This window comes from Indicator indicator, chromosome 20 (assembly GCF_027791375.1).
Source record: "Indicator indicator isolate 239-I01 chromosome 20, UM_Iind_1.1, whole genome shotgun sequence".
Lineage (NCBI taxonomy): Eukaryota > Metazoa > Chordata > Aves > Piciformes > Indicatoridae > Indicator > Indicator indicator.
In genome coordinates, this window is record NC_072029.1 from 5050642 (window position 1) to 5073982 (window position 23341).

The 23341-nt window shown below is 44.5% G+C and overlaps 1 protein-coding gene across 1 annotated transcript in view; it reads left to right on the forward strand.

Annotated features, from left to right (window-relative positions):
- Positions 1-23341, forward strand: part of PLXDC2 (plexin domain containing 2) — a 316666-nt gene that overhangs the window by 219670 nt on the left and 73655 nt on the right. Inside the window, exons 5-7 of the mRNA XM_054390077.1 lie at positions 6319-6441; positions 12712-12830; positions 20656-20755. Coding sequence (XP_054246052.1) covers positions 6319-6441; positions 12712-12830; positions 20656-20755 — 342 coding nt within the window. The remainder of the gene's footprint in view (positions 1-6318; positions 6442-12711; positions 12831-20655; positions 20756-23341) is intronic.

Here is a 23341-nt window from a genome sequence, read left to right on the forward strand (position 1 = left end):
GTTACTCAAGTCCCCTAAGCATCCTCATGGCTCTCTGTTGGACTCTCTCCAGCAGGTCTCTGTCTCTCTTGAACTGGGGAGCCCAGAACTGGACACAGGATTGCAGCTGTGGTCTCAGCAGGACAGAGTAGAGGGGAAGAAGAACCTCCCTAGCCCTGCTGGCCACACTTTTCTTGCTGCACCCCAGGATACTGTACGGCTTTACTTAACATTAGTTGCCTGATAACAAAATTAACATGGTTGGTTGTTTTGGTGTTGGTTTTGGGGTGGGTTTTTTGTTTGTTTGGTTGGTTTGGTTTGTTTTTTCTCCAAAGCATTCTTGTGCCTTTCTGGATATCAGGAAATACTTCTTCCCTGGACGGGTTCTCAGACATTGGAATGTTGTGCCCAGGGCAGTGCTGGAGTCACCATCCCTGGAGGTGTTTAGCAGCCTGTGGAGCTGGTGCTTAGGGACATGGTTTAGTGGTGACCCTTCAGTGCAATGTCAAGGGTTGGACTGGATGATCTCTGGTCTCTTCCAGCAGGATGTGTCCTGTGATTTCATCTTTTGTATGAGATGGTGAGATGGTTCTTTGGTATGAGCTCCAGGTTCCTGTACCACGCTGTCTGTTTGGAGTGGTTTAAATGCATGCTTTTGCATTTATGGAATCATGGAATCATTTTGGTAGGAAAATACCTGTAAGCTCATCCAGTCAAACCATTCTCTCTCTCTACCAAGGCTGGTGCTGAACCATGTCCCTCAGCACCACATTTCTGCCTCTTTGAAACTCTTCCAGGGATGGGCATTCAACCACCTCCCTGGGCAGCCTGTGCCAGTGCTTAAGAACCCTTTCAGGGAAGTTTCTTCTAAGCTCCAACCTAAATCTCCCCTGCTGCAACCTGAGGCCATTTTTAATTTACTGGAGCATTTTTACTTTACTCTTTTGGAAGGGGTAAAATATCTTTTCTATCCTTCTGCCCTGGGCAGCTCATAGATCAAAACTAGGACAATGAGTGTGGATTTGTGCACTGAGTAGGAGCATACCCACCTTGACTCACAAGTGACCTTAATTTGGCTTCATCCTTCATTTTAGTTAGATTTCTAAAGCTTGCAAAATGCTGGACACTGCTTTCAATTTGTCTCCATTCCAATATTTAGGAGCATCTTGTGCTTCTAGCTATAGGACTTGGGGAGAGCTTTGGAAAAAGGCTCTAGCAACCCCTCCCACAAAGGAGAGATTAAGTGGTTCAGGAAATTGGAGGCCTGAAAAATTTCTTCCTTGACTAAGTGAATCAACCATGGACATTTAGCACTCTCAGAAAATTAGGTCACAGGTAGTATAAGCCAATTTTCTGTGGAAGTCCATTCAGAACCAGGTTGATCTCACATATTGCTGCTTTCTTTAAATTGTAGTGGCAATGATAAAATGTCCACGCTGCCCAGCCTTCAGCCTTTGAATCTTTGGGATGATTTGAAATGCCTTTGTGGTTCTTTTCAAGTGGTTCCAACACATGAGTGGAGTTCTCATTAGAATGATCTTCATGTAAGGCTTGCCTTGCTTCCCAGCTATCATCCTCCTCCTGCTTTTCATTTTTGTCTAGAGTAAAGCTGCATCCGGCAGGCACTTGGAATATGCTCTGGGGTTACTAATTACCTGGGCTGAGTCACTGAGTTCTGTGCTCCAGCACAATTAAGGACTTTCTTTTCTTTTCCTATTGTGTTTGCCTCATTATTAGCCATAATGGTGACATTTATACTCTAAATGGGATGAAGGCATGAAAAGGAATCTGTGTGTAAGGGTAGGACCGTTGTGAGCACTGAGGCATTAAGGTTAATTGTAATCCGTGAATGTGGAGTCAAAGGTTTGGCTTCTATTGTCTTCAAAATATTTTTGAGGAATGGTCTCAAGGGTAGAGACCTACCTAAGGTGGTGTTAAAATGGCCACGGGGGTAATAAAGCAGCAAAAATATTTTGTGAAATGAGAGATATTTAAAATGTCCAAATAAGTATGAGGGAATAAATCACCAGGGAAGAGCATTGAAGAAGCAAGCAGCAGTAAAGGGAATCATCAGAAATGGCACCTTGGCAGGACTCTTGGCTGTCCTAACGTGATGAGTAAGAGAGTAAAATTCCAGCCACAGCTCTGTATTGCAGAAGCTCAGGTTTAGACACAACTTGTAAATATGTGTGGGCAGACACAATTCTGTGTGTTGAAACTGGTGTTTCTCCCTATCGGTGAGCAAGGGAGAAAAGGGATGTTTAGAAAGGATCTCCACACCCCCAAAACCCCCCACCAACCAAAAGAAAAACAAAAAAACCCAGTTGTAAACCTAAGTATTTAATTTATTGGTTAGGACTCCAGGTATTAAAATACTGTGTTGTTTGGATACATTGATGTGTTCAAAATGTGTTTAAAAAAACAAAAACCAGTCGTAGTTTAGACCTAAGAATTTAATTTATTGGTTAGGACTCCAGGTATTAAAATACTGTGTTGTTCGGATACATTGATGTGTTCAAAATGAAGCAAAGGCAGTGAGGTTCCCAGCTCACCTCTTTGTCAATGCTAAATGTTTCCAACTGAGTCTTCTATAAGCTCTTGTAAGAAGTCCCTCCCCAGCTCTCCTGTACCTCCCTTCAGATACTGGAAGGCTGCTCTAAGGTCTCCCTGGAGCCTTCTCTTCTCCAGGCTGAACAGCCTCAGGTCTCTCAACCTGTTTCCACAGGGGAGGTTCTCCAGCCCTCTGATCATTTTTCTGGTCTCCTCTGGACCCAGCTCCAGGTCCTTCTTGTGCTGGGGACCCCAGAACTGCAGTGCTGCAGGTGGGGTCTGAGCAGAGCAGAGAGGCAGAATCCCCTCCCTCATCCTGCTGGTCACACTTTGGATAGAGCCCAGCACATAGTTGCCTTGTGGGCTGCCAGTGACCATTGCTGGCTCCTGTTGAGTGTTTCATCAACTCACACCCTTCTTGAGACTGCTCTCAAGCCACTCTTAATCCTCATGGCTCTCAGCCATGCAGGAAAATTATTCCAGAGAGCCATCTTTTTGTTTCTCTGTTTATAGTGATTCCAGAACTAGTTGCATGAACAGTCAGCAAACATCTAAGAACATGTTTCAGAAGAGGATAGGAGTAGAAGGATGCCTAAAATGAGCAGAAATTTGTGATTTAATTCATGCTGTCTTCCTATAGCTTATCAACCAAGCCTGTCTCATCTCACAGTGCTTAGAATCACAGAATCATAGGTTGGCAGGGACCTTAGGGATCATCTACTCCAACCCCCCTGCCATGGACAGAGGCACCTCCCATAGATTTGGTTGCTCAAAGTCTCATCCAACCTGGCCTTGGAGTTGCATGTTAATAGTTTTTTAATAGCATATATTAACTGGAGTTGGCTGGGAAATGGTATTTCAGTTTTGAGGCAGGACCCTTTTCTTCAGGTTTGTGTTTAGTTCTGGAATTTCACAGTTGTGTTTTAAGGGTAGGTTTGTATTCTCCATCATTACACCCTCCTTCATCATTACACCCTCCTTCATCATTACACCCTCCTTCATCATTACACCCTCCTTCATTCAAGATCAGGCTTGATGGGACTCTGAGCAACCTGATCTAGTGGCAGATGTCCTTCCTTACTGCAGGGGGTTGGACTAGGAGACCTTGAGTTGTTCTTTCCACCCCAGTGCATTCTGTGATTCCATGACCATGTGTTGTATCACAGAATCACAGCTACATTCAGGTTGGAAAAGCCCCTCAGGATCACCAAGTCCAACCACTGGCCCTACTCTACAAGGTTCATCCCTAAACCATAGCCCCAAGCACCACATCCAAACCACCTTTAAACACATCCAGGGCTGGTGATTCCACCACCTCCCTGGACAGCACATTCCAATTCCTGACCACTCTTTCCTTGAAATTTTTTTTCCCAATGTCCAGTCTAAACCTACCCTGCTGCATCTTGAAGCTGTTCCCTCTTGTTCTGTCACTAATGACCTGTGAGGAGAGACCAGCACCAACCTCTCCACAACCTCCTTTCAGGTAGCTGTAGACAGCCAGGAGGTCTCCCCTCAGCTTCCTCTGTTTCACACTAACCATCCCCAGCTCCTTCAGTCACTCCTCATCAGATTTATTCTTCAGACCCTTCCCAGCTTCCTTGCCCTCCTCTGCCCTGGCTCCAGCACCTCCACATCTCTCTTGTGCTGAGGTGCCCAAAACTGGACACAACACTCCAGGTGTGGCCTCCCCAGAGCTGAGTCCCAGGGGACAATCCCCTCCCTGCTGCTGCTGGACACAGCATTTCTGATCCCAGCCAGGATGCCTTTGGCTTTCTTGGCCACCTGGGCACTGCTGGCTCCTCTTCAGCTGCTTGTCCATCAGCACCCCCAGGTCCCTTTGTGCCAGCAGCTTTCAGCCACACTGCCCCAAGCCTGTAGCACTGCTTGGGGTTGTTGTGACCCAAGGTCAGGACCTGGCACTTGGCCTTGTGGACCTTGACCATGGACCCAATCTATCCAAGTCCCTCTGCAGAGCCTTCCTACCCTCGTGAAAATCAACACTTCCACCTTGCAATGACATTAAATGTGAGGAGAAAGGATGTCTTGAGCTTGAGAGTTAAAGGGATTGACCTTGAGTGTGACTGAATAAGGAAAAGAAAACACCAAATCACCATAAACACTGCTGCTGTGGGTACTGTCCCTTGCCAGTAAAGAACTGAATTTCTGGGAGCTGACTTCCAAGTAGAATTCTTGCTGTTGGAAAATTTTCAGCCAGCTCAAAATGGTCTTGTTGGTTTTGGGATGTTTGCTATTGGAATGAACTCAATTAAATCAATAGGAGGAGAAAAAGCAAACACTTCATCTTAAGGCACTTTTTGCTAAACACTTAGGAGGAGAAGTAAAATGCAAACCTTAGTTTTGAAGGTCTACCTGGAGCTTTAACCCACTTAAAGCTTGTGAGTTTTGACCAGCCAGGCAAAGGCTAAGGTAAAACTGAAGAAATTACTCACTCTAGAGCAAGGAGAATATTTAAGTCGGGTTTTAGGTTGGGGCATATGAAGAAATTAGTCCATTTGTCAGCTGTAGTTGAGTTGGCAAAGCTGAAGAGTACAGTTTTATTTGGCTGACATGGCAGAGGTTTCCAATACACAGATTTGCCTTGAAGAAAACTGGAGCATGGCAGTGTTCACTGCTGATGGCTGTTCTACCTTGAAGGGCCATGAGGATGATCAGAGGGCTGGAGAACCTCTCCTATGAGGACAGGATGAGAGAGTTGTGGTTGTTCAATCTGGAGAAGAGAAAAGTCCAAGGAGACCTTCTTGTGGCCTTGCAGTATCTGAAGGGGCCTCCAAGAAAGCTGGGGAGGGACTTTTTGAGGTGTGAGGGAGTGATAGGACTGGGGGGAATGGAGCAAAACTAGAAGTGGGGAGATTCAGATTGGATGTTAGGAGGAAGTTCTTGCCCATGAGGGTGGTGAGACACTGGCACAGGTTGCCCAGGGAGGTGGTGGAAGCCTCATGCCTGGAGGTTTTTGCAGCCAGGCTGGATGTGGCTGTGAGCAACCTGCTGTAGTGTGAGGTGTCCCTGGCCATGGCAGGGGGGTTGGAACTGGATGATCCTTGAGGTCCCTTCCAATCCTGACAATTCTGTGATTCTATGAAAAACTCCAGTTCCAAACCAGTAGGAGGTTTTGGGAGAGCACTTCTGATGAAAGAAGCCCACAACTGATCTGAGGAGTACCATGGATTCAGGGCTGAGCAGGATAACCATGTGAGACCTGACTGTGGAGAATGTAGCAGAAATGATGATCAGAGGGCTGCAGCACCTATCCTGTGGGGGCAGGCTGAAAGAATTGGGGCTGTTCAGCATGGAAGCTCCAGGGGGATCTTAGAGCTACATTTCAGTATCTGAAGGGGACCTACAGAAGGCTGAGCAGGGACTGTTCAGAAGGGGCTGTGGGGATAGGATGAGGGGCAATGGTTTGAAACTGGAGCAGGGCAGAGGTAGGTTGGGCATCAGGAGGAAGTTCTGCACAATGAGCATGGTCAAATACTAGAACAGGGTGCCCAGGGGTGTGTTTGAGGTCCCATACCTGGAGCCATTCAAGCCCCAGCTTGCATGCCAACACTCTGGAAAGCAGAACCTGTGGCCTTGTAAGGTTATCAGCTGCTGTGGTCCCAGAGCTTGTGGTCTCATCGATAAGCAGCGGTCTTCCTGGGACAACGGTGGGAAAAACGAGCTTGAGGCAAGCAGGAGGACAACAAACTCAACTCCTTAACACTGCCATTCTAAGAAGTCTTTCCAGAAGTTACTGAAATGGTCTCAATTTTATTTTTTTTTTTATTATAGGTTTCATATATACTGGAGAAGTTGTGCATCGAATGCTAACAGCTACCCAATATATTGCACCTTTAATGGCAAATTTTGACCCCAGTGTGTCAAGAAATTCAACAGTCAGATACTTTGATAATGGTATGTAGTAGTTCTTTGTAAATGAATGTGTCTGTGTCCCTTGCCTCCCCCTGTTTTCCTATATAACTATTTCTGAAGGGAAAACTAAAGACTTTTTTAAATATTTGGGGCTTTTTTGGTTGGGTTTTTTTTGACTCACAGGCTGTCTAAAGCGTGTAGCTAAACATCCATAGACACCTCTTCATTTAGAACATGGTTAAAGAGTCATGAATGGGTTTGGGTTTTTTTCTTAACTGGATAGTTAAAGAGCAGACAGAAATTATTTTACTCCCCAAACTGCTGCCAGTTTATAAAGAGATAGCAGAATTCTGGGATTGAATAACAACAAAGGAAGTAAAATAAAGACACTCTCGTTGGATTGGAGAGAAATACAGCATTGTTGTGCTGGACAGACCTTCTTGTGGCCTTCCAGGATCTGAAGGGGGCTCCAAGAAAGCTGGGGAGGGACTTCTGAGGGTGTCAGGGAGTGATAGGACTGGGGGGAATGGAGCAAAAGTAGAAGTGGGGAAATTCAGATTGGGTGTTAGGAAGAAGTTCTTCCCCAGGAGGGTGGTGAGACACTGGCAGAGGTTGCCCAGGGAGGTGGTGGAAGCCTCATGCCTGGAGGTTTTTGCAGCCAGGCTGGATGTGGCTGTGAGCAACCTGCTGTAGTGTGAGGTGTCCCTGGCCATGGCAGGGGGTTTGGAACTGGATGATCCTTGAGGTCCCTTCCAACCCTGACAATTCTGTGATTCTATATTCAAAGCCATGTAGGAAAATACAGAACACATGAATCCTTAACACCTAATACAGATACAGGATATGTGAAAACCCCCAAAAACCTTCCCCCAACCAGAGTAAACCACAAGCCCCAGTGCTCCTTGTCTCCCTTCCATTAGGTCTTAAACAGCCCAAGGTTGTGCGGGGAAAATGAGTCAGGCCTCTGAAGGGCACCAACAGACCTCCTCCCCCATGGTACCAGAGAAAGACTCCCTCTGGAGAGCCTAGAGGAGGGAGAAAAGAGACCAAGTTGGTCTTGCTGCCAGTTTATAAAGAGATAGCAGAATTCTGGGATTGAATAACAACATCACAATTCCCTCAGTCCACCTCCTGGACTGTCTAGCCCCTGGAGAACTGAAACTTTTGGTGCCTTTCTGTCATGGTTTAGAGCAGGGCAGATTGCTCTAGTGCCCCTGGGGCAAAAGCAAACTGCTTCACACACAGGGTGGGAGTATTGGGAAGTTTAAATGGAAAATCTATTCACAAGCCACAATACTGCAGTGGTACAATGCAGAGTGGAGAGCATAGCAAAGCAGATAAAAGTGCAAAGGAATGCATGATCTGGGTTTAACAGAGAAGCTCATTAAGCCACAAAGCTTCACATAAAACCTCCACCAAATCAGACCAAAAGCCCAGTGCTCCTTTCCTCCCCACCTGGGGTTTAACATACACCCCAGGGCTCTTTCTCCATCCCCCCTGCCCCCATTGCTAGGCTGGATTCAGGCTGGCCAGGCCTGAAACTGCCTCCCCTTAGTCCCTGGTATTAAACCTAAACAGGCCAAGATTGTGCAATAAAAATCTGTCAGGCCTTGAAGACCACAGATAAGACTGGAATCATCCTCCCCCACATCAGATAAGGGAGCTCACTGCATCCAGGGAGGAGAAAGGGGAGAAAGAGAAAGACAATGACTCTGCAGCCAGGTTATGGGAGGAAATACTAAGATGGCACATCCCAGTGCACCTCCTGGACACTGCACCTTCTGGAGGACTGCAACTTTGTGGTTCCTTTTTAGAGACAACCAGCTCAAACTGGGGCACTTTCTTAAAGGCAACCAGCCTCAAACTGCCCACTGATAGATACCTTCTGGATGTTAAAGTCCACAAAATTCAAACTAACCATGACTCAAACCGTGATTCAAACTAACCATGACTCCAACTAACCATGATTCAAACTAACCATGATTCAAAGTAACCATGACTCCAACTAACCATGATTCAAACTAACCATGATTCAAACTAACCATGACTCCAACTAACCGTGACTCCAACTAACCATGACTCCAACTAACCATCGTTCCAACTAACTATGACTTCTACTAACCATCGTTCAAACTAACCCTGACTCCAACTAACCCTGATTCCAACTAACCCTGACTCCAACTAACCATCATTCCAACTATGACTCCTACTAACCATCATTCAAACTAACCCTGAGTCCAACTAACCCTGAGTCCAACTAACCCTGACTCCAACTAACCCTGACTCCAACTAACCATGACTCCAACTAACCATGACTCCAACTAACCATGTGTTTTATGTGGTTTAAAATTCAAAGTCTCTCTTGTGTGAAAGGGCAAGCTCCTGTTCCTTCAGTACCTGAAGAGTAAATATCATCCCCCCAGCAGCTAAAATGAAGACAGCATTTGGGGAATGCAGTGGCAAGAGCACAGAGGAGCAGGGCAGGTATAAGGTTAATAAAGCTGTCAGTGGCTAAGGGCCGGACCCCCGCACACTCATCTACACCAGGAGGTCTCAACAATCTCTTGTACCAAAGACTGAAAGGGTAAAAGGCAAACTGCAGGATGGTAACTTGAAGCTCTGTGAGATATTTCAGAGGTCTGTGGATATCTGTCTCCTGCAGTCAGTTATAATCAATATTTTGAAAACATTACCTCTGTGGTTGAAAGGCATCTGGTGCCTCACCTTAAGCCTTTAGCGATCAAATGCAGTGGCAGTGACTCTCTACTCTGAATTTAAAACTTGCAGAGTTTAGTGTCACAACATCATGAGGTCTAGGCTTGTTTTACATCTTCCTGGGTAAATCCATGCTATTCTCTGTGTGGTTTTATTGTAATGAATCCAAGCACAACTTAAGAACACATCCCCAGATCTGTCACAGTTCCAGGCAGGTGTGTTAATTTTTATGCTTTGGATCAGGGATCAAAACATATCCTATTACCTTTGCACCTTGTCATAACCTTTCAACCTAGCCATTGCTGGCAGCATTTGTTTTGCTGGATATTCATTTTATTGGATATTTACCCAATAAAACAGACTTCCATGAGAAACTCCTATTCCTTGCATGGAGGATTTTTAAACATTTCATAAACAATTTGATGTTATGGCCTGAGATTTGTCATCTTTACTGAAAGAACTTGAGGATTCTGAGGAAGACACTGCTAATCCTTATCAAAGTGCTGACTTCCAGGCTACTGGGCACAAGGCAACCTCATGAGATTCAACAAGACAAAGTGCAAGGTCCTGCAGCTGGGTTGGGGCAATCCCAACTACTGATACAGGCAGGGCAGGGACTGGCTGGAGAGCAGCCCTGAAGAAAAGGCCTTGGGGGTGCTGGGGGATGAGAATCTCAACATGAGCCAGCAGTGAGCACTTGCAGCCCAGAGAGCCAAGCAGAGCCTGGGCTGCAGCAAGAGAAGTGTGGCCAGCAGGGCCAGGGAGGGGATTCTCCCCCTCTGCTGAGACCCCACCTGGGGCTCTGTGTCCAGTTCTGGAGCCTCTATTCCAGGAAAGATCTGGAGGTGCTGGAAGGTGTCCAGAGAAGGGGCACGAGGACGAGCAGAGGGCTGGAGCTGCTCTGCTCTGGAACAGACTGAGAGAGTTGGGGTTGTTCAGTCTGGAGAAGAGGAGGCTCCAATGAGACCTTCTTGTGGCCTTGCAGGATCTGAAGGGGCTCCAAGAAAGCTGGGGAGGGACTTTTGAGGGTGTCAGGGAGTGATAGGACTGGGGGGAATGGAGCAAAAGTAGAAGTGGGGAGATTCAGACTGAATGTTAGGAAGAAGATGTTCCCCATGAGGGTGGTGAGAGACTGGCACAGGTTGCCCAGGGAGGTGATGGAATTGTTTCAAGGCTGTATCAGAAGCACACCGAGCTGGATGCACAGTGACCCAGCTTGAACACCCCAGGAAGAAATTAAATCCAAGTGTTGTGAATCAAGGCACACAACTCCCATTAGTGCCAAAGAGAGAAGGATGGTGAAGAAGGCATTTAGAGATAGAAAAAGAAGAAGCCCTTTTCAGGGAACACAGTTCTGGTGATAAGTGTCTTTCAACCAAGCTGCTTGAATAAAACCCTCCACAGCTGTAAAACATCCTCCCAGGGCATGCAAGTTGCTTGTGGTACATCTTTAGTGTGATAAGTGGAGATGCAGCCAGAGCACTCCCATGAATATTAACAAGCCTCTTCCAACTAAATCTCTTCACAACAGACTCAACATTTCTCCCACCTGTGAATTCTTTGTGATTTTCATTTAAGCTACATTTATTTGTTGCCAGCCCCTAATTGTTTTGCATTTGCAGAGCCTTAAGCATGAAAAACAAACAAACAAACAAAAAATAAAAGAAATAATGCTATTTAGATTAATGCACAGCTAATGGGAGACTCAGAATTCCTCAAATAAGAGGTTTTGCTACACAGGCTGTGCCATTAGCACTTCACATCAGGTTATATAGACTCATCAGGTCATGTAGAAATAGAAATAATTAAATGAAAATATTAATATATCAATATAAATAATATAAATCTAAGCAGAAATGTCAATATAAATCTCCATATAAATCTCAATGTTAATAATATAAGTAAAATAGAAGTAGAATATGAATATATCAATATAAATAATATAAATCTAAGCAGAAATGTCAATATAAATCTCAATGTTAATAATATTTTATTTATATTTTATTTATATTAATACATCGATATAAATAATATAAATCTAAAGATAAATGTCAATATATGATATAATTAAAATACAAATAAAATATGAATATATCAATGTAGATAATCTAAAGATAAATGTCAACATATGCTATAACTAAAATACAAATAAAATATGAATATATCAATATAAATAATATAAATCTACAGATAAATGTCAATGTAAAATATAATTAACATACAAATAAAATATGAATATATCAATATAAATAATATAAATCTATAGATAAATGTCAATGTAAAATATAATTAAAATACAAATAAAATATGAATATATCAATATAAATAATATAAATCTACAGATAAATGTCAACGTAAAATATAATTAAAATACAAATAAAATATGAATATATATCAATATAAATCTAAAGATAAATGTCTATATAATATAACTAAAATACAAATAAAATATTAATATATCATTATAAATAATATAAATCTACAGATAAATGTCAATATAAAATATAATTAAAATACAAATAAAATATGAATATATATCAATATAAATCTAAAGATAAATGTCAATATATAATATAACTAAAATACAAATAAAATATGAATATATCAATATAAATAATATAAATCTACAGATAAATGTTAATGTATGATATAACTAAAACACAAGTAAAATATGAATATATCAATATAAATAATATAAATCTAAACAAGTGTCAATATAAATCTAAACATAAAGCTCAATATAAATCTCAATATATCAAATAATATAACTAAATCAAATAATATAACAAAAGTATAACAAAAATGTGACAAAAATATAATCAAATAATATAACTAAAATATAAATATGAATATCAATATAAATCTCAATATGAATAATATGACTAAAATGTAAATATAAATGATATAAAAATAAATTATATAAATATAAATGATACAAATATAAATGATATAAATATAAATGATACAAATATAAATGATATAAATATAAATGATACAAATATAAATGATATAAATATAAATAATACAAATATAAATACATGCAGTGTGAAAATAGCCACTGCAGAGTGGTGGTTGTGGCAGTACTCCTGAAATCTTGAGTGCTGGCTCCTTGTGCAATTCCAAACCAGTTCTATGCTCCCTTTTTTCCTGCAAATAGTTGAGGTAATTCTTTGTGGCTGCCTTTAAGAGGATTGCAGTTGCAATATGTGCTTCTGTTATTGGCATTTCAGGGTGCTGGGCTGAGAGTTGCTTCAAAAGAGACAAAATCACTCTTCTGGAGCAACTGCAGTTAAGGGCATTTCCTACAGAGGGTTAATACAGGAAGAAGTTCTTCCCCATGAGGGTGGTGAGAGACTGGCACAGGTTGCCCAGGGAGGTGGTGGAAGCCTCATCCCTGGAGGTTTTTGCAGCCAGGCTGGATGTGGCTGTGAGCAACCTGCTGTAGTGTGAGGTGTCCCTGTCCATGGCAGGGGGGTTGGAACTGGATGATCCTTGAGGTCCCTTCCAACCCTGATGATTCTGTGCTTCTATGAATGTTTTTCTCACATTATTTTTTTCCTTCTTTTTGCCTCTCTACCCCCACTCTGGGGTTCACAGGCACAGCACTAGTTGTCCAGTGGGACCACGTACACCTGCAGGATAATTACAACCTGGGCAGTTTCACTTTTCAGGCCACGCTTCTCAACGATGGGCGAATCATTTTTGGCTACAAAGAAGTAAGTCGGGTCTGAAAATTGTCCTTTCAGTAAACAAATTCTTTTATATCTGTGAGGAATTGCCTTTTTTTTCTTCTCCTTCTCCTTCTCCTTCTCCTTCTCCTTCTCCTTCTCCTTCTCCTTCTCCTTCTCCTTCTCCTTCTCCTTCTCCTTCTCCTTCTCCTTCTCCTTCTCCTTCTCCTTCTCCTTCTCCTTCTCCTTCTCCTTCTCCTTCTCCTTCTCCTTCTCCTTCTCCTTCCTCCTCCTTCTCCTCTTTCTCCTCTCCTTTTCTTTCCTTTTCTCTTTCCTTTTCTCTTTCCTTTTCCCTCTTCCCTCTTCCCTCTTCCCTCTTCCCTCTTCCCTCTTCCCTCTTCCTCTTCCCTCTTCCCTCTTCCCTCTTCCCTCTTCCCTCTTCCCTCTTCCCTCTTCCCTCTTCCCTCTTCCTCTTCATTCCCCTTCCCCTTCCCCTTCCCCTTCCCCTTCCCCTTCCCCTTCCCCTTCCCCTTCCCCTTTCCTTTCCCCTTCCCCTTCCCCTTCCTTTCCCCTTCCCCTTTCCTTTTCCCCTTCCCCTTTCCTTTTCCCCTTCCCCTTCCCCTTTCCTTTCCCCTTCCCCTTTCCTTTTCCCCTTCCCCTTTCCTTTTCCCCTTCCCCTTTCCTTTTCCCCTTCCCCTTTCCTTTTCCCCTTCCCCTTTCCTTTTCCCCTTCCCCTTTCCTTTTCCCCTTCCCCTTTCCTTTTCCCCTTCCCCTTTCCTTTTCCCCTTCCCCTTTCCTTTTCCCCTTCCCCTTTCCTTTTCCCCTTCCCCTTTCCTTTTCCCTTCCCCTTTCCTTTTCCCCTTCCCCTTTCCTTTTCCCCTTCCCCTTCCCCTTTCCTTTTCCCCTTCCCCTTCCCCTTTCCTTTTCCCCTTCCCCTTCCCCTTCCCCTTTCCTTTTCCCCTTCCCCTTCCCCTTCCCCTTTCCTTTTCCCCTTCCCCTTCCCCTTCCCCTTTCCTTTTCCCCTTCCCCTTCCCCTTTCCTTTTCCCCTTCCCCTTCCCCTTTCCTTTTCCCCTTCCCCTTCCCCTTTCCTTTTCCCCTTCCCCTTCCCCTTTCCTTTTCCCCTTCCCCTTTCCTTTTCCCCTTCCCCTTTCCTTTTCCCCTTCCCCTTTCCTTTTCCCCTTCCCCTTTCCTTTTCCCCTTCCCCTTTCCTTTTCCCCTTCCCCTTTCCTTTTCCCCTTCCCCTTTCCTTTTCCCCTTCCCCTTTCCTTTTCCCCTTCCCCTTTCCTTTTCCCCTTCCCCTTTCCTTTTCCCCTTCCCCTTTCCTTTTCCCCTTCCCCTTTCCTTTTCCCCTTCCCCTTTCCTTTTCCCCTTCCCCTTTCCTTTTCCCCTTCCCCTTCCCTTTTCCCCTTCCCCTTCCCTTTTCCCCTTCCCCTTCCCTTTTCCTTTTCCCCTTCCCCTTCCCCTTCTATTTTAAAATTCAGCTATTCTAAGACCATTTCATGACATTGCTTACGTTTTGCTGAGAATAACATCTTATTGTGGAAGTGATGTTCATGGGATGGACTTGAAAACCATCAGAGTGGCTCAAATGTGCTGCTCCTGGATTTTGAATGGCCTTTTTTGGGGGTGGTTTGAAATGCTGAGTGTTTAGTAAATTCTTGATTGTTTAGTAAATTCTTGATTTAGTAAGTTCCTCTTGGGGTTTGAAAAGTCCCTACCTGAGGGGGGAATCTCCTCAATGCTGATCAATACCTGATGGGTGGGTGGCAGGAGGATGGGACCAGGCTTTCTTCAGGGGTGCCCAGTGACAGGACAAGGGATAACAGGCACAAACCTGAACATAAGAAGTTCCACCTAAACATGAGAAGGAATTTCTTTAATTTAAGGATAATGGAGCCCTGGAGCAGGCTGCCCAGAGTGGTGGTGGAGTCTCCACCAGTCTCTGCCTGGACCTGTTCGTGTATGACCTTTTTTAGGTGACCCTGCCTTGGCAGGGGGGTTGGACCCAATGATCTCTGAGGTCCCTTCCAGCCCCTACCATTCTGTGATTCTGTGATTTGCTCAATGAGTTCACCTAATTTGAGCCTATTTGAAAAGATTCTACAATCACTGGTTAGTATTAAAAGGTCATCTCTTTTCCTACAACTGTCTCTTCTTGATGTCTGATGTATTTCAAAGAAGAAATATCTGGATTGTGTCTCTAGTTCTGGGAGGTTTTCTTTCTATTTGGTGGTAACAGTGGTTAGGCTGTGGCCACCTGCTTTGCCTTCACATCACTAGTATGTTGTTTTCTCTCAGCTGGGTGCTTCTGCATTGTCCAAGTGTTTCAGTATTTCAGCTGTCACTTTAGGGGTTTTTTTGTTCTTTCTAGAGAAGCTAGGATCCTGGAGCCTATGGCCTAGAGGCTGTATCTCCAGCTGAATTTCGTGCAAGTGTGAATCAGGAGATGGATAAGCTCAAATCCTTAGGGGCAAAGCACAACTCCTTTCTTTTTTGGCTATTTGAATCTCAATTTGGCATTCAAAGCAGGACTATCTCTGCAAGATATAAATCTCTCTATTATCCTTCTTACATTAAAAAAATGGAATGAGTGATATGCCTGATTGGCCAGACTTGGAGAAATGTGGGCTCCCCAATTCAAGAGAGACAGGGACCTGTTGGAGAGTCCAACAGAGAACTACAAGGATGATGAAGGGACTGGAACAGCTCTGTTGTGAAATAAAACTGAGAGCCCTGGGGCTGTTCAGTCTGGAGAAGAGAAGTCTGAGACAGGATCTGATCAATGTCTGTAAATATCTGAGGGGTGGGTGTCAAGATGAAGGTGTCAAGCTCTTTTGGATGATACCCAGTGATAGGAAAAGGAACAGGTGCAAGCTAGAACACAGGAGATTCCACCTTATCATTAGGAGATAATTCTCTGCTGTGAGGGTGCTGGAGCCCTGGAGCAGGCTACCCAGAGAGGCTGTGGAGCCTCCTTCTCTTGAGACTTTCAAGCCCTGTTTGGATGTGTTCTTGTGTGGCCTGCCCTAGGTGATGCTGCTTTGGCAGGGGATTGGACTTGATGACCTCTGGAGGTCCCTCCCAACCCCTACTATTCTGTGATTCTGTGATAGCCACTTTTTCTTCTTTCTACCCTATAAACTAGTTGTGAGCTTCAGGCTCATTTTTCTTGCCTGTTTGAAGACATGCACCTGACCGAAGCAGAACTAATAGTGCTGCTCTCCCCTCCATTAGGAAGCTAGTGAGGATCTGGGTTATTCCCCTAGCAGCACTCATCTCTTCACCTGAGATGGATGGGTTTGTACCTTGCCAGCAGGACTGCTACAGGATGCTCTCACTGGACCAGCGCTGTAGGCAGGAGAAGCTTCTGCTCTGCCCACGTGCCCAGCTTCCCTTATCTTTGCAAAGACACATTGGTGCAAGGCCTGCTTCAGCTCTGCTTCTGAATATAGCAGTCTGAAAATGCAATTTATTTGCATTCTGACTCCAGCTTCAGGAAAACTTTGCTCAGCACAGTGGAGCCTGGGCTGAACCAAAGGAGCGTGCACCAAAGCTTTGTTTATCTTAAGCTGTTGAAAGGCAAAAGAAAAAAAAAATCTTTTTTTCAAGACAACAACAAAGTTCCTGCCTTCAAGACTTGGAGAAGTGGGGAGGGAAGATACTTCAGTTTGTTGTTTTTAAGATAAATTTGACAAGAACTAGATATGAATTCTGACATTCAAATAGTGACATTTTCAGGAGCCTGATGTTCTTGGTTAGGAGATACTCTGCCCTGTCTGGACCTGAGCCCACTGGACTCCAGAGGAAAATGTTTCCCCATGAGAGCAGTCAGACATTGGAATCATCTCCCAAGGGAAGTGGTGGATTCCCATACACTGGACAGTTCTGAGACTCAGCTTGCCAGGGTGCTGGGCCAGCTCATTTCAACTCCACTGTCACCTAGAGAGGTTGGAGCAGATGATCCTTGGGGTCCCTTCCAAGCTGGCATTCTGTGATTCTGTGTTCTACATTTGACAGAAGTTCAGTTCTGAAGAGCTTTATTCCTTTCTTCAACAAATTCTTTGTAGCCTTTTCCCACCACAGCTGGTGTTCCTGAGTGTAACATTTGGTTTCTTTTCATCATTCATGATGAATGTAGGACAAATTAAGCAAAGGTACCAAAGGCTTTATTAATGGCTTAAGATAGTTTTCCTCATTTCATTGGCTTGAAGCCTTTTGGGTTTTTTTTTGTCCACTTAAATACTAATGACTCTCTCTTGATGTAGTCATCCAGAAACTACTATAAAATTTGAAATGCTTGTTCAAAATTGCCCAAAATGTGAAGCTAGAAAATAATTCTAAAAGATACTTGGAGGAGAATTTTTTTTTTCCTGTTGTGAAAGGAGACAGAATTGAAGGGGGGTGGTTAAGTGCTAGCACATAGAGAAAACTGATGTGTGATGGAAAATAGTCAGCCTCCTGTAATAAACCCCCAAACCTTGTGATTGAGTCCTGAAAAGTGAATAAAAAAGTATGAAAACTAAACCCAAAATGGACAGTGAGGGTGGATGTTCTGCCTGCATTATATGTGCCTGGCATTTTTTTGCCTTTATTATTATCCAAAAATATTAACATGGAAAGAGGCTCTTTGATCTTAGCAGAAGATCAGTTTATGCAACACATAATTCCTGATTATGTTTCATGCAGTTTGGTCTGCAGAGTAATTAATAACTATTTAGGGAGCTGGGAAGGAAAACCCTATTTAAGTCCTATTTTTGTTCCTAATTACCATTTTGCAGCATGCTCTGGCTCTTAGCTTTCATGTTGAGTTTTGAAGTGGAGCATTAATTGCACCCTGCTTACAACCTCCTTCAGAATAAGGGCAGAGACATTTATGTTGTTCTTTTTATAAGGGTAAGATTCTGACATCTACCAGGAGGATGGAGACTCCCTTTGCACAAGGAGTCTCATGGGAAAGACAAGGGCTGGTGGGGACAAGTTGGGGAGATTCCCATTGGACTCCAGAGGAAAACGTTTGCTCATGGGAACAGTCAGATATTGGAATCATCTCCCAAGGGAAGTGGTGGATTCCCCTCCATTGGACAGTGGTAAGGCTCAGCTTGTCAGGGTGCTGGGCCAGCTCATTTCAACTCCATTATAACCTAGAAAGGTTGGAGCAGATGATCCTTGGGGTCCAACCTGGCATTCTGTGACACATCCTCAAAGTCAAGAAGAATAACATCTGAGAACTCTGATGGAAAATAATGTCAGCATTACTGACCCAAATGAAGAATAGAATTCAGCATGAATTCAAAATCTGTTCCTCCCTGTTGCTATAAAATAAGATACATTAAGGTGCTGGAGTGTGTCCAGAGAAGGGCAATGAAGCTGGGGAAGGGTCTGGAGAACAGAGCTGGTGAGGAGCAACTGAGGGAGCTGGGGATGTTCAACCTGGAGAACAGGAGGCTTAGGGGACACCTTCTGGCTGTCTGCAACTCCCTGAAAGGAAGTTGGAGCCAGGTGAGGTTTGGTCTCTTCTCCCAAGTGAGAAATGATAGGATGAGAAGTGGCATCAAGTTGCAGCAGGGGATGTTTAAGTTGGAGCTTAGAAGTCCTGAAAGGGCTTTCAACAACTGGCACAGGCTGCCCAGGGAGGTGGTTGAATCCCCATCCCTGGAGGTGTTTCAAAGAGGCAGAGATGTGGTGCTGAGGGACATGGCTTAGCCCCAGCCTGGGTAGAGTTAGAGGATGCTTGACCTGGATGATCTTAACTTTCCCAACTGAAATGATTCTGTGCAGTCAGGAAGAAGCAAAGCTAAATGAGATTTTGGGGACAAGGAGAACAACTACTGATGCTCAGCTGAAATACCAGAAGTGAAGCCATTACAGGTCATGCAGGCTACACTGAATTGTCACCTAATGGATATAACAGCTTTTCACTCAGCATTTTTTCTGCTGGGTGAAAAATACTGTCCAACAGGGTAATTTGGCTACTTTTACAGAGTTGAAGCTGAGCTTCTTACTCTTGATTCAGTTTCATCTGATTTCAGACATAGTAATTTTTGGTTCTGTGAAGGCCAGCTTTGAAACATAGGATACCCAACTGTGATCTGAAAGAAGCAATGGGTAATGAATCATCATTTCCCTTGGTAGCTTATCCCAGGGGTTAATAACATACAATCACAGTAACATGAGGCTTATTCTGCTTTGAAGGAATCTCTCTGCAGCTTCCAGGTAGGAGCCAAGTGGGGATTGGTCTCCTCTCCCTAGTAACAAGTGATAGGATGAGAGGAAATGGCCTCAAGTTGTACCAGGGGAAGTTTAGATAAGAGATCAGAAGAAGATTCTTCCCTGAAAGGGTTCTCAAGCACTGGCACAGGCTGCCCAGGAAGGTAGTTGAATGCCCATCCCTGGAGGTGTTTCCAAGAGGCAGAGATGTGCTGAGGCACATGGTTTAGCCCCAGCCTTGCTAGAATCAGAGAATGGTTGAGCTCAGTGATCTTAAAAGGTCTTTTCCAACCAAAACCATACTATAATTCTATGGCATTGATACTTTCCCTGCTGCTTCAAGACATACTAAACATTTATATCATTGGGTCAGAGACCTCCTGGCTCTCTACAGCTACCTGAAAGGAGGTTGTGGAGAGGTTGGTGCTGGTCTCACGGGTAATTAGTGATAGAACAAGAGGGAATGGCCTCAAGCTGCAACAGGGCAGGGTTAGACTGGACAGTAGGAACAGTTTTTTCCCAGCAAGAGTGGTCAGGGATTGAAATGTGCTGTCCAGGGAGGTGGTGGAATCACCAGCCCTGGATGTGTTTAAACGTGGTTTGGATGTGGTGCTTGGGGATATGGTTTAGAGGTGAACCTTCTAGAGTAGGGTCAGTGGTTGGACTTGGTGATCCTGAGGGGCTTTTCCAACCTGAATATTTCTGTGATGCTGTGATCTCTTCACACAGGACTCCAAGTGCTTTTCAGTGCAAGTTATCTAAGCCATAAGATTTGAAATCCTGATTCCCAACTGAATTTTCAGTTTGTGTTCAATAGGGGTTCAGTTCAACCCCTCTAAGGGTCACTTCCAACCTGATGCAATGTATGAATCTGTGAACAGTAGCTGAGATATTGCTTCCTCCTCCTTGTCTGGTGCTAGCACACTTTTTTCTTCAGCTAGGGGGGAAAGAAATCACTGAAAATTACTACTCTTTTCTGTCTTGTCATGAACAGTTGTTCCACCTCTAAGTGTTGATGTGAATATTGTTGTGTAAGATGTGAAGCAAACTGGGATGGCATAAAAATTGAAACCAGTAATTTCAGTCCTCACCAGATCCTTAGACATATTATATTGTATTGTATAAAACACTTATTTAGGGTTTCTAATGGGGTCTGTTCAGTCTGGAGAAGGGAAGGCTCCAGGGAGACCTTAGAGCAGTCTTCCATACATGAAGGGGGCTACAGGAGAGCTGGGGAGGGACTTTTTAAAAGGGCTTGTAGTGATAGGATGAGGGGGAACAGACTGAAGCTGGAAGAGGGGAGATTTAGACTGCAGATTAGGCAGAAATTCTTTAGAGGAGGGTTGTGAGACACTGGAACAGGTTGCCCAGGGAGCTGTTCAAGGCCAGGTTGGATGGGGCCTTGAACAACCTGGTCTAGTGGAAGGTGTCCCTGCTCGTGGCAGGGGGGTTGGAACTAGATGATGTTTGAAGTCCCTTCTGTGATTCTAAGGCCAGTCCAGTGAGGATGATGAAGGGACTGTTTAGCTTAGAGAAGCCCACTCAATAAATCTGTGCCTCTCTGCATTTACACTGGTTAAAGGCTCATTCTGGTAGTGCTGTCATTTTCAGTCTGATTATTTTCCCTTCAGCATTTCATGCCTATCTCCCTGTTTTGTCTTCCAGATTCCTGTTGCTGTGACCCAGATAAGTTCAACCAACCACCCTGTCAAAGTGGGACTCTCAGATGCGTTTGTGGTCGTGCACAGGATCCAGCAGATTCCCAGTATGTAGAGCTGTAGTGGTGCTAATGGTGTGGAGGCTGAGGAATGAGTATGAGCTGATTTCATTAAGGATGATTAGCTGCACAACAAATCACTTAGCTAATTTCAGCTTGTTAATTCAAGTGTAATTTTATTTGCTAGATATTTCCCAGAGTGGCTTTCTCTGTCATTGTTCCTTGGAGCTGAGAAACAAATGGTCAGCCAAGCCATGTAAAATTAAACTGTCAGCCAGCACAACCTGATACTCCATGAGATATTTTATCTGGAATATGTCTCCATATCTGTGGCAACCTGCTCAGAAAAGTCATCTCTGTCCAAAACCAGAAAAATGTCCAGGCTGGAAGCTGGAGGGAGTCCAGAGGAGGGATCCAAGGGCTGGAGCACCTCTGATGTGAGGACTGGCTGAGGGAGCTGGGGGTGTTCAGCCTGGAGAAGAGAAGGCTGGAGAAGGCCTTTTCATAAGGGTGTCTAGAGACAGGACAAGGGGGAATGTTTAGAATGGATCTTAGGAAGAAGGTCTTCAGGAGGAGGGTGATGAGTCTCTGGAACAGGTTGCCCAGAGAAGTTGTGGGTGCTCACTCACTGGAGGTTGGATGGATGAGGCCTTGAGCAGCTTGGTCTAGTGGAAGGTGTCCCAGCCCATGGCATGGGGATTGGAACTAGAGGATCTTCAAGTCCCTTCCAACCCAAACTGTTCTGTAACTATGAATCTGTTGTAGGAGACCAAAACAAAAGCCAGGTGTGGAGAAAATGCAACAGAAGACTCAGATGGCTTTGAGCTGGATTTAGGCTGGGGATTAGGAAGAAATTCTTTGCAGTGAGGGTGGTGAGACACTGGAACAGGTTGCCCAGGGAGATTGTAGATGCCTCCTCCCTGGAGCTGTTCAAGGCCAGGCTGGATGAGGCCTTGAGCAGCTGAGTCTAGTGGAAAGTGGGGAAGAGGGAAACTTTCAGTACCATCTTTTGTTTGTTGTAAACTCAGAGTAGTGTGAAGGAGGTTTCTGGCATGCCCAGAATTCATTTAAGAGATCAGGTCTAGGAGGACATTTATGTCTGAATTATGACAGATAGCTGTGATGTGCCTGTGGTCAGATGGATTGGCTTTTGAGTGCCTGAGAACAAATGACTCTAGGCAGCTGATTTCAGCAATTTGAGTCCTGCTTCTGTGTGAATGATCTGAATGTTTCTGTGCCTCTTCAGCTCCTGAAGTGGATTAGGAATCAGGTTGATGGACTTGTGCAAATGGTTTGTGAGAATGGTCACATGGAAATTGAATGTAGGAGATGCAGGCAGTGTGCAGGACCATCTGACACCAGGCTTCCATCATCAAACAGCACTAAAGGACTTCTCTTTGCATGTTTTGCATGCAAAGTGAATGGCATATGAGAGAGGTTGGAACTAGGTGATCTTTAAGGTCCCTTTCAACCCAAACCAGTCTATGAGTCTGTGAGGTTCAGTTGCTGGTAATTACCATACAATCTGTCTGGGGTTTCATCCTAAACTTACTCTGTTCAGTAAACTCCATTCAGGAGTGGCAGCTAAGAACAGAATGTGAGGAGTCTCTACTGTGCCCCTGCAGAAGCTGTTTTGGTAGCACTATTGCTGTGCTACTCTCCTGTGAGGAAAGACTGAGAGAGTTGGGGCTGGTTAGTCTGGAAAAGAGCAGGCTGAGGGGGATCTCATCAGTGCTGATCAATACCTGAAGGGTGGGTGGCAGGAGGATGGGACCAGGCTTTCTTCAGTGGTGCCCAGTGACAGGACAAGGGGTAGCAGACACAAGCCTGAACAGAAGTTGCAGCTAAACAGGAGGAGGAAGTTCTTTGCTTTGTAGGATGATGGAGCCCTGGAGCAGGCTGCCCAGAGAGGTGGTAAAGTCTCCCTTGCTGGAGATATTCAAAGCTCACCTGGACATGTTCCTATGTGACCTTTCTAGGTGACCCTGCCTTGGCAGGGGGTTGGACTGGATGATCTCCAGAGCTCCCTTCCAGCCCCTAGCATTCTGTGATTCTGTGTATAATCTCCTACTTTTCTCCTTAACCACTGCTGGTGTGGATGGTGTCAATTCATGACTCTTTTTCATAGAATCATAAAACCAACCAGGTTGGAAAAGACCTCAGAGCTCATAGAGTCCAACCTATCACCCAGCAGCTCATGACTGACTAAACCCTGGCTCCAAGTGCCACGTCCAATCCTTTTTTGAACACCTCCAGGGACAGTGACTCTACCACCTCCCTGGGCAGCACATTCCATGGCCAGTCACTCTTTCTGTGAAGAACTTTCTCCTCACCTTGAGCCTAAAACTTCTTCTGGCACAGCTTGAGACTGTGTCCTCTTGTGCTGGTGCTGGTTGCCTGGGAGAAGAGCCCAACCCCCACCTGGAGCTTCCACTGGAGCTGTTATTAATCAAGGGGAAGCATGAGATCACAGGGGGTTTTCCTCAGGCTCAGTTGTGCTTACAATAAAACATGTTTGTATTAGCATATACAGGCAACATAATAGCAGCCTGACAGCACTGGTAAATAATTCTGGCCCACAGAGAGCCAGTGTCAGGTGCTCTTAAAAGATGCATGTTCTTGTTGTGTAGTGGT